Consider the following 11,657-nt stretch of genomic DNA (forward strand, 5'->3'; position numbering starts at 1 on the left):
TATTATGAGATGGTCAAGCTCCATATCTCTCAACACATCTCATGGGTACTTTGTACTTTCAGGCACTGGATAGCTGTATTTGGTATGTTTTTACCTAGGAATTTCAAGACTGTTGTCGAGTCACTTCTGTCCTATGCAAAAAAAAAGAATACTCCAAAAGGTAGGAACATAGACATGTTTTTATTTAAAGCAATACTTCTAGGCCAAAACATTTAGTTTTAATTTGGAGGTCGAAGGAATATGATGTGATAGGAATTTAGGTTGATTAACCGTTTTGAAAAATAGCTTAAAAACAGTATCCCCATTCCCTCTCCCTAGTGCTTGTACAGTTTGAATTGTAGGGTGAAATTTGAAATATATTTTATTTTCAGTAATTTTTTCAGCCACTTTGGAAATGTTAAAGGAAATAAATAGACTTTTGAATTATATTTTCATCTTATAAATTGAATTTGATTATTTTCTCACTTTTTAAATTCACAGTTGAAAATCCAGAGAGACTTAAGTTAATTATATCTCAGGCAATTGGGCTTTGTCAGTCCCATGTTCCTCACTTCAAGTAAGTATGAAATATCTACTTTCATATACAGCGATACATATTTGATTAAAAGACTCTGCTTGAAAATATAGAAAAAGGGGGAAGAAAAGAATTAAAGGTCCTTCCAAAAATTGATAAAGCCAATTTAGTCAATGTTTTGCTTTTATTCAAGCATCAACAGAATAAAATATAATACAACGAGACAAGCTAAATATAATTTGCCAGAAAGCCTAATTATTATGTATGAGGTAATTACCCATTCTGGAAAAGTATGTATCATGATGATAAATTATAATTGTGAATAAACAATCCTGAAACAAAGTGTGGTAAATCAAGATTAGAGCAAGTTGTCAGTGTGTCCACTGATTAATCTCAGATAAAATAGTATAATAATACACACTCCTAGTATCAAAATGCACATCAATGACGTGCATTGTGTTGGGATTCAATATTTCAACATTATTTATGTCATCATCAGGAATTATCAGTGTAAAAGCCTTTTGTATTAACATTAAATATGTCATTATCAGGAATTATCAGTGTAAAAATCTTTATTCATAGATACATAATATGCTTTTCAAAAATAGAGCTAGTGTAGAAGAGGCTTTCTTTATGGAAGAATAATGATTAAATTACTCGGATAAATGAACTGCACAAAACCACTCAATATTTTTAAATTTTTAGAGGAATCAAAAACATTAATGCGATTCAGAATCTTCAGAGGTATGCACCTAGATTTGTAGAATTTATATTACGGTAGACATCATGATAAATAAAAAGTGTTGCCGCGTTAGTCTGTTATAGAACAATATAAAATAATTACAGCAGCACTTTTGAGACTAACAATATAGAATTTATTCTCGAACTTTCGTCCACACAGTGGACTTTATCAGGAGGCTATACAAATGGGATAAGAAACAAACTATGAGTATAAAAACCTTTATTATAGTCCTTTCTTTTTCACTGTGTGGACGAAATTTTATATTGTTGGTCTCAAAAGTGCTGCTGTCATTTATTTTATATTACAGTAGAGTATTTGTTAAATAGGATTAAAATGCAAGATAATCATTAAAAAGTGTTATCTGTGCCTAAGGAAGTAAAATCATAATACTAATAAGATATTTTCTATTGTATTTTTTTTTTGCTTTTTCAAGAGCAAGAATTCCAGAATTACAAACAGCAATAAAATTACTCTTTTCGCTGCACAATCAATGCAGTAATTTACTCAACACATTGACTTATACAACAGAAGATACAAGAGAAAAAGCAGAAAATAACATTCCTGAGGAGAAGCAGGTAGACAGAGTAACGAGCACTGTATCTGAGGACCAGACAAGCATTCATATTGCACAGGTTTTTGAGACTGTATGGCAGGTTATAACACAAATAAGGTGATTTAAACAAAGTTTTTCATTTATATTTATAGCTAGGTCCACACTATTAAATTTTCTTTAACAAAAAAATATTGTATGCCCATATATAGTCATGATGTGCCTATTATGCTCATGATGGTCTTTTGAGAGATATAATTGAAGGAAGAATAGAAGGAAAAAATAGCCGCAAGGAAGAAAGAGAGTAATGTTTTTAGACGACCTGAAGGAAACAATGAAAGCTATGCCATCATGAAACTGAAATCATATGAAAGAGAATATTGGAGAAATTAACTGCTGTGAACCTGCTAGTAGGCAGAAAACAGATGATGATAATGATGTGATGTCATCATGACCATATTTAGGCTTGTCACATGTTTTTGTAAAATATGATTTGATGGTTTGGATAGGGCTTTAGATGACTTGGTGGGTGAAGGGATAGTTCGATGGATGGATAACAAGGATCGTTAAGTAGAGGTGAATGCTTGTGGTGGTTGCAGTGGCGGATTCAATGGGGCCCAGTAGGCCCAGCTCCCCCTAAATTTTTTTTTTAAATAGTAAAAAAATTTTAGAAAAAAAGAAAATTATTATCAATTATCTGAGAGTGCCATTTCCTGCTATAATCATAAATTTTCAACCATGTGGGGCTGAACTGGTACACAGGGGCGGATCCAGTAGGGGGAGACACAGAGGGCACATGCCCCCTCGTTTTGGCGCTAAATTTTAAAAATTTCAATGCAAATCAATGTTATGTGCTATTGACTTTCTATTTTAAAACTGTTGTTGCCCCCCTGCCCCCTCCCTGTTTGAAAAATTCTGGATTTGCCCCTGGTATAGACCCTTCATTTATCAAAGTCCCTCCCTGGGCCCCCTTTATTTCAAATTCCTGGATCCGCCACTGGGTTGAGTTGGTAATTGTATATTGACAGATGGGTGGATGACAACTGACAACAATAATTATATGAATATGTAGATTATTAGATAATAATTGGGTGGTAGAATATTGAGGGATAAATTTGTTAGATGGAAGAATTTATGGATGAGTAATTGGGCAAATTGTAGATGGATTGCATATGGACAAATGAATAGATAGATAGGTCAAATGACCTTGCCATCCAACATCCATTGATCATTGGGTATATCTTTCTTCAGTAGTATGATAAATATGTCAAAGTTTATTAATGATTTTTTTTTTTTTTTTTATCTTGGAAGTGTACTTGTGTTTGACAGTGTAGGCTTCACACATACAATTGAGTGCAAGGGTATAGAACATATGGCAAGGCCTAGTGTCCAGCAGGCTGTACAGTGGCTATACTCATCTGGCCGAATGCTGCAAGACATCATCAAAGCTTTCCACCGGTATGTCAATGGCTAAAAAAAAACCACACACAAGTTTACAAATACCTCATTTTAAATCTCATACATTGAAATTGGGATATTTTAATATGTGACATGTTCCTGCGAAACCCAGACAAAGTGACAAAACATACTAATTTATAATTATATCCTATAATTGATTAGCTTTAAAGTGATAACTGACTTGATGTTTATTAGTTTTCTTTAATTGGTAATGAGCATTTGAAATTGAAGTATCAGTATCAAAACAGGATCAAACTTTAGTTTGTACAAACACTGCATGCACAGTGAACAGATGCAGAATGCATATGTTTAAACAAAATTGTAAACAAAATGCCCACAACAGAATGCTTGTTTATAATAATAATTATTATGATTGAAGATGATAATGATGAACATGTTAATGATCTGTATAAAGTAGTATAGATTGAGATAAAAACATAAAAATCTGCATTTATAATTAATAATAATAATGAAGTTGTTATTTGAGATAATTACAAAAAATGGTGTTGTAGGCATATGGGTGACAACTATATACAAATGATGATTATATTGACAACTACTGTATACTAAAAATATTTATTATTATTTTTAATTATCACCAGTGGAATTGTATGTCCATAACAAAGTTACTATCATGTGATTTATCATTATTCATTGCATAATATGCAATGAATAATGGTAAATATAATATTATTATGCAATACTTTGAAAAAGAATGTGTCCTAATGGAAAGATCCAAGAGTGTATACCACTTGGCCTTAAAGCTCGGTTGGTAGCGTATCCGAATGGTAATTGGAAGGTCTTGGATTCAAATTCTGATGGGGACATACGTTGTTTTCAAATAAGAATTAAAAACCTGTAAAATGAAAGTGGTTATTTGAGTGTTTTTTGTATCTGTCATTATGTGTATCATTTTGACAGATTAATATTATTAACCCACTATAACCCACTGAGTAGTGGGATTGATGGCTATGATGACATGAATATAAGGAGAGACTTTTTTTATTCTTTGTTTCGCATACTTATTTTTTTTAAAGATTATCGGAGGAGGGCAGAATAAAAATAAAGTTTTGTTTTCTTTTATTTAGCAAATAGTTTCGCAAAAATCATTCAGACGGAGGAGAAAATAAAAATAAAATTTTACTGGTGAATATAAAATAGGATTGGTATTAATGCTTCACATTTATATAATTAAGAAGAAATATAGGCCTACTTATTTTGTCTTTGGAGATTTCAAGACAGCGGAGGGCATAATAAAAATAACGATAAACTTTTATTTTTTTCTGAAATTTCCACTTTTGGCATGGTGGCTGGTCCGTTAATTGGCCAAAATAAAATAATATTTTTTATTCGAAACCATCAATATTTACAGTCGACGGGTTCACTAAACAAGGTATAAAAAAGTCTCGTCTAATTATGGTGATTAGATAAAACCATGTGTCTTTTTCTTTCTCTTTGTAAATGAGTGTTTTTAAATTAATTAAAGGGTATTAGAGACTAACACACCCTCATTACATGATGCAAGCACTCTGCTGGAAACCCTCAACCACCTCTTGGTGGAAAGCAAGGTCAGTAATGTACTTGAGGAATACTGTATTTTCACTGCCTATTTCCCAGCAAACACAAAACAGTATTTTAAAGCCGGACAGACACTGACTGTCGTCGTCGCACGCAGTGAGTAACCGGCTTAACATTAGTTTGTCAAAAATTGAATATTATGTTAATACACTGTTGTTGCGATGTTACATTGTTTAGTTTAGTAAATTATGTTATAAATTTGTATTTATGGTTCTAACACGTTATATTTTCATTGCGGATTTTTTGGGCTCAGTACAGACTCTAAATGTATGCATTTTCTTTTAGTTTTAAGGTGTATGCGGATTTTATAAGTCTGCAATGAGGATATAACATGTTCTCTACAAAAAAACCAAAAAAAACCCAACATTTTGTACATCAAATTGTAATGTAGTTATAACTTTGTCTTACAGGCTACGCTGGATGTTGCCATTGATGTACAGGATTTCCTGGTATTTTGTTCCCTGGAAAACAACAGGAAAGTGCTGGCTGGTGGACTTGTGCAACTTCAAGATATTCTGACTATGTTAGAACAGTGTGCACTAACATGTTGCAACATAAATACCTAAAGTCAAAATGTACAATTATTCTGATTGGATGATGCCCCAGCCATCCATAGCCGACCAGCCAGTCATGTGATACATATTATATCACCCTTCTTGCCGATGCCAATTTTGTCTTCTGTCTTGAGTCAAACTCAAATATTAATATCTATATAGTAGGAGATACGCAAAGCAATAAAGCTCTGGCCAGACTATCAACTATTTAATAAAAACATGTGACATGCCTAAATATGGTCATGATGACATCACATCATGACCATATATAAGCACATCATCACTGTATATGGGCTTACAATAGTTTCTTTGTCATGTGAAAGAAAAACAAAAAAAAGAGCTATAGAAAAGGTGGATTGAAACTTGTAAGTAAGTACAATATTGAAATGAAAATTATCTTAAATTATTTTTTTTTAATACAGTATACAGGAAAGAAACTTAATTTAAGAGTAAAAATTACAAAAAAATGATAGATGACAAGATGCTTGATCGTTCAAATCAGCTTTATAATTAAGCAGAACATTTTTATACATTAAAACATTAGCAATGGCTATACTTACACCAGTTTTAAATTAATTCTTAACTGTGATTCGATGTTATGGTATAAATTAATTGAACAATAACATTCAATCAGAATTAGGAATTGTTTAAGACTGGTGTAATAATAACCACTGCCTTAAACATTACTTTACTCCATGATTTGTCCATCCTAGTTTGGACGTAGCCCTCATAATTTAACAAAGTCAACTGCATTTCATTCCAATATTATGTCTGGTAACTATATTGTTAAGTCCTGGTTAATTCATCTCTCCATTTTGACTTTGGTTCATCATTATTCCTTAGTTACCCAGTAATTATTTATCTGGTTTCATCTTCTATCTGCCCATTATATGCCATTGCAACACACACTGTCGTATATTATTTTTATTCATTAAGGCATTGCTATTTTTTCATGACACTTATTTCCTTATGCTAACAAGAGAATTCCCGAAACAAGATTAACAAAAATTTAACAACATAACATCTATCATTAATTATAGAAAACTGAGGAAGTTAAAAATATTAATGTCATATTTTAAAATTTAATGATGACCAAGTAATTACGAAATAGATCAATTTTACATGTATTATTTCTTTCTTTATTCTCATTTTGGGCTTACAAGGTCTAAAGTATAACATAGAAAAAAAAAAAGATATAAAAAGTTGTATTCCATAAAATATTGCTTTTAACTATGCAATATACAGTAATGTTAAACTTTTAGTATTTGAATTGGGCTGTGCAATAAAGAAACCAAATGACTTTAAAAAAAAAAAAGAATTTATTTTAAACAATAGAAGTTATTTATATTTTGAAAATATTGTTATAAAAATGTTGTTCAATATTTAGTTATATATCGTAAGCGATTAAAATAAAGTAAAACCTACAAAGTCTGTACTATTGGTGGTTTTAATTTCGTTTACTAATCATTTTTTGGTGTTGTTAAAAGATGTACTGTCTGCCAAAAAATCGGTAAAAACCTCAAACATTCATGTATTTAAAAGAATTAAATGAGTCAATAACTTTCAACCAGAAGCAGACCGAACCCCCCCCCCCGACCACCTGCCGTTTTGCTGATTTACAGACATTTCACAACAAAAAATGTATTACCTGCAAATACCTGCAAATTTAAGGATACAGTATATGCAAAACAATACAACGAATGTATTATTTTAAAACTGAAATTGACGGGGAAAGTTTTTATTGTAAGTTCATATGTGGAATTGAGTTTTTCATTCATGCACTACAGACAGTGCATCTTTAATCTTCTTTTCTGTGTTTATAAAAATTGCCTGACCAACGTTTATAGATTCAATAGATTCATTCTGTTTATTTCATGATTAACTTGGTAAGTGAAATATCGATATATTGCTAGGATATAGAACACACATTGGTAGGCATCGATCGTGGACTGGGCCATGCACAACAGGTGTTCAATGCATACATGCTCTCATATACGAGTCATCACGTGCATTCAGTCTCCAATCAATAAATCTGCGCACAGAGTCTATTAACATATGATAATGATGAGCGCGGTCGATTCTATCCGATTGTAGATAATTGCGTAAGTTCGAAAATCAATGCATGGACCAAAATCTGCCACGACTACATTCAACAACTAATTTCTCTAACAACAGATACACGAATCTTTTATTGCTTCAGTTTATGACTTCCATTGCTGACTTGTGGTTTGTTAAGTGAATTTTGTAAAGTTTCGAGTAAAATCTGCACCTTACCAGAACCTTAGTTGATGTACGTGTCTATATGGATATAATCTCTTGAATCCATTAATGAATGGTGTAGTTTCTAACGCTGACGAAGTTGAACGAGTTAACGAATCTGAGATGCTATTACATCCGAGAACTAAAAAACCAACCCCCGTTTTGTGGATGGTTGTTGTATTGGTTTTCATCATAGTATATTATTTCTCAACAACAAATTCAAATTCGAAGACTAGCAACGTGAATCCAAAGTTACTTGTCAATGGCGCTGATGTCGATCGCCAATTTCAGCAAGAAATTCCAGAACAAAATAAACAAATAGTAGATGTTGGTGAGATTGGAAGAAATAGATTTGAAAGGCCAGTCGCTGGTGTTCCAAATGTTCAAAATTTAAACCCCCAGCCGGTTCAAAATGCCCCACAAGATTTATCAGGGGTTCAACCCGACGGAAAGATGAACGTAGTAGGTAACTTGCAGAAACCTGCAGTCAGACCAGTTGGAGGTTTTGCTAATCCTGCTCCATTACACAGAGAACCAGTGGACTTTCGCCCGGGGATTCGCGAGGGGATTCTAAATGTGGGACATGGACTCAATTTACGAAAAGACGACGTCAATCCGGACTACATCGATGCTGTTTTAAATAACGAAAATCCTGACCATGATGCTGTCATCCCTAAATTCAACCCGAATAAGCACGTAGAAAACAAGAAATTTGAGGATTATGCCAATGTCCAACGACCAGACCCAAAATCCTTACCGGTGGATATAATCTTAAGTCCCACCGTTACGTCGTGTGAAAAACCAGTAGTAGTTGTTCTCATAACTACTGTAGTTAAGGATGCACGCTTGCGCACAGGAATTCGCCGCACTTGGGGAAAGAAAGCAAACGTAGATCAGCCGGATAGAATCGAGGGTGATTGGAAAGTTTTTTTTGTGATGGGTCGACCACAAAATGCCTCATCTAACGGAGCTATTGTCAAAGAAGCAGAGTTGAATAATGACATCATCCAAGGAGATTTTCCCGATATGGCAGAGGAAGAGACAAGGAAAGTCTTAGTGGGATTGACATGGATTGTCGAGCAGATGTCATATGTATACCACTGCCAACCTCTGCATGTTCTCCGAGCTGAAGCGGATTTGTATATTAACATGCCGGCCATTTTCAAATGGTTAAAATCGCAACCGCGTAGTAACCTTTACGTTGGTCACGTTGTTCACGGAAACTTTCCAAATCGTGACGTAGAGAGTCCGTATTACGTATCAAAAAAGGATTATCCTCACTATAATCTACCGGATTACGCTGATTCCCCTGTGTACCTCATATCCTACGATAACGTCAAACGGTTTATTGGGGAAATTTCGTCGGTCACACCTATCGCGATGGATGGTGTATACATTGGGCTGCTGGCAGAACATGTCGGTGCCAAACCTACAAATAACGAACACTTTATTTTGATGAAAAGACCGTCGAATGTGTGTTTATATCATCACATGTTTTTTATATTCAGAGTCAATGAGCCTGAGTTAATTCATATATATAATGTAGTTGAAAGACATTACAACAAAAGAGAGTGCTCACGAACAGACTTTTAATTTTTAAACAATTGGTCCGAATCGGTCGGCAAATGAGCTTATGACTATTGCGTTTTTCCTATAAATCCCTAGGAATTCTTCGTCATAAAGTAAAGGACAATAAGCCTATCTTCCCAAATTCTCGGAGTTCACGTCATGTCGCACGTAGCCTACTCCTGTCTCTTATACACATCTAGATGTGTATAAGAGACAGGTGTATACATTGGGCTGCTGGCAGAACATGTCGGTGCCAAACCTACAAATAACGAACACTTTATTTTGATGAAAAGACCGTCGAATGTGTGTTTGTATCATCACATGTTTTTTATATTCAGAGTCAATGAGCCTGAGTTAATTCATATATATAATGTAGTTGAAAGACATCACAACAAAAGAGAGTGCTCACGAACAGACTTCTAATTTTTAAACAATTGGTCCGAATCGGTCGGCAAATGAGCTTATTATGACTATTGCGTTTTTCCTATAAATCCCTAGGAATTCTTCGTCATAAAGTAAAGGACAATATCTTCTCAAATTCTCGGAGTTCACGTCATGTCGCGCGTAGCCTACTCTGCGCGTAAATTAAGTACGAACAATTGCATTGATGTGTAGACCAAGACGGTTGAATGTGAATGTGTATACACAATGACGTCAATTCGTATCAATGACATTTTAATGATTGACAATGCTTACTTATTTAAGATTATGTTTACCTATTGAGTCTCTTTAATACATCATTACCCGAAACTTAACCCTGGATGAGAAAGGGAGTACGGTATTATTTTACTCAAGCCTATTCGACTCTAGGCATCAGACAAAATGTACGTATGTCCACACGCATTTATTTCATCAAATAGAATGTTTATCCCATGTCAAAAATGACACTTTCAGGATATGGTATTCAGTAACGCCAATTCGTATCAATGACATTTTAATGATTGACAATGCTTACTTATTGAAGATTATTTTTACCTATTGGGTATCTTTAATACATCATTACCCGAACCTTAACCCTGGATGAGAAAGGGAGTACGGTATTATTTTACTCAAGCCTATTCGACTCTAGGCATCAGACAAAATGCACGTATGTCCACACGCATTTATTTAAACAAATAGAATGTTTATCCCATGCCAAAAATGACACTTTCAGGATACGGTATTCAGTCCACATGTAGGCCTATTCGGTTACCCGAGCAGGGAATCCAAACCTAGTGATATTGGCAGCCAGTGCCGAATTTACTTGAGATTTTAGGCCCTATTTACTGATCAGTCCGAGCACCAAATCCAATCTGACACCGACAATGGAAAATATTTTTAACAATATTAAAAAAAAAAACAATTAATCTTGAATTCTGATAAATAGTCCTAATAAAGCGAATGTGTATGCCTTCATAAGGAAAGCCTAATGCTAATTAGTTTTAAAGTACACATTTATCAAAGACATAATTTGATTTTTCATTGACTGAAACAAAATTTTTAAATATTTATAAATTGCCCAAGGGACCTCTACCGAATGCTGTTTCATTTCGGTAGTCTGCTAAACCTCTCTATGGTTCCAATACGCACGTCCTAAACGTTACTACATTTAATGTGATACCACCAGCCTATGTTAAATAAACGGCTGTAATTTGTGTTTATCGGAGTTTGTCACATATGATCCTTTCATTAGAATCGTTGTTAAGAAAATATAGGCCTAGAATTTTGTACTCTCCAATTAGAAATAAAATAATATGATAAGTTAATAATATCCTAACAGTAACCAAAAAAGTAAATAAACGCAGAGGAACCCTTTTCACCGCTCAGTTCTAAAGCACTTTGAAGCTCCCATAATTGGGAGCTCGCTGGAACAGAACTCACAGAAGCTCGAGTGAAAGTGGCATCTGACTATCCTATCCTACCAACAACAAAAAAGTAGAGAGAATTTTAAGGGAAAATATAATAATAATAATATATTTGAGCTCTTCCGGCCAAGTTTGAGTAGCAGTTGACGATTCAGAAATTTACCTACAGGTTTGTCCGACAGGGCCGAGGTGCAAATCAGTTGGCCGTATGTCCTGAGCCGGGAATGAAATGAAATGGGAAAGATCTAGAGAGATTTTAAGGTTTAGGATTGTCAAAAATTGTACTTTTCGATAAAAAAAAAAAAAGTACTTTTTTGGCTCGGAAAATTGATGTCGACCCCATGGCATGTCCGAAATGCACGGACCCCCGTCGTCATGACGAGGTTCCGTCCGACCGGGCCGTGACTACTCATTTTGAATAGTTTGTCTGAGGTGAGAAAGTAGAATTTAGTATTGTAAAACCATAGTATAATAACTTCCGAATTTAGGGAGACTAGCTGACCTGTTTCAAAAAAAGAAATGTGTTAAAAACTGGTCAATGGTATACCGTTTTTGTTGAACGAAGAAGAAATAAAGTCCAATATTTTAA

The 11,657-nt window shown here is 34.1% G+C and overlaps 2 protein-coding genes across 4 annotated transcripts in view; both read left to right on the forward strand.

Moving 5' to 3' along the window:
• Nucleotides 1-6,824, forward strand: part of LOC117100017 (transcriptional protein SWT1-like) — a 17,276-nt gene extending 10,452 nt beyond the window's left edge. For all 3 annotated transcript variants that reach the window (XM_033239561.1, XM_033239560.1, XM_033239562.1), the window contains 6 exons: nt 63-160; nt 481-556; nt 1,690-1,926; nt 3,118-3,264; nt 4,751-4,832; nt 5,253-6,824. In XM_033239561.1, the coding sequence (XP_033095452.1) occupies nt 63-160; nt 481-556; nt 1,690-1,926; nt 3,118-3,264; nt 4,751-4,832; nt 5,253-5,408 (796 nt within the window). In that variant the 3' untranslated portion in view covers nt 5,409-6,824. The remainder of the gene's footprint in view (nt 1-62; nt 161-480; nt 557-1,689; nt 1,927-3,117; nt 3,265-4,750; nt 4,833-5,252) is intronic.
• Nucleotides 6,825-7,511: 687 nt separating this feature from the next.
• LOC117100018 (UDP-GalNAc:beta-1,3-N-acetylgalactosaminyltransferase 1-like) lies at nt 7,512-11,657 on the forward strand. The gene is made up of 2 exons (XM_033239563.1): nt 7,512-9,042; nt 9,442-11,657. The coding sequence occupies exons 1-2, from the start codon at nt 7,725-7,727 to the stop codon at nt 9,645-9,647; spliced, it is 1,524 nt and encodes a 507-aa protein (XP_033095454.1). The 5' UTR covers nt 7,512-7,724; the 3' UTR covers nt 9,648-11,657.

This window comes from Anneissia japonica, unplaced genomic scaffold (genome assembly GCF_011630105.1).
Source record: "Anneissia japonica isolate Jap-2015-1 unplaced genomic scaffold, ASM1163010v1 scaffold256_len832006_cov191, whole genome shotgun sequence".
Taxonomy (NCBI): Eukaryota; Metazoa; Echinodermata; class Crinoidea; order Comatulida; family Comatulidae; genus Anneissia; species Anneissia japonica.

Bases quoted from the DNA above. Each gene is read 5' to 3' on its own strand.
- LOC117100018 (XM_033239563.1), top strand. From the start codon at position 7,725: ATGAATGGTGTAGTTTCTAACGCTGACGAAGTTGAACGAGTTAACGAA. The intron at 9,043-9,441 runs GTGTATACATTG...TATAAGAGACAG, and splicing joins CACACCTATCGCGATGGATG to GTGTATACATTGGGCTGCTG.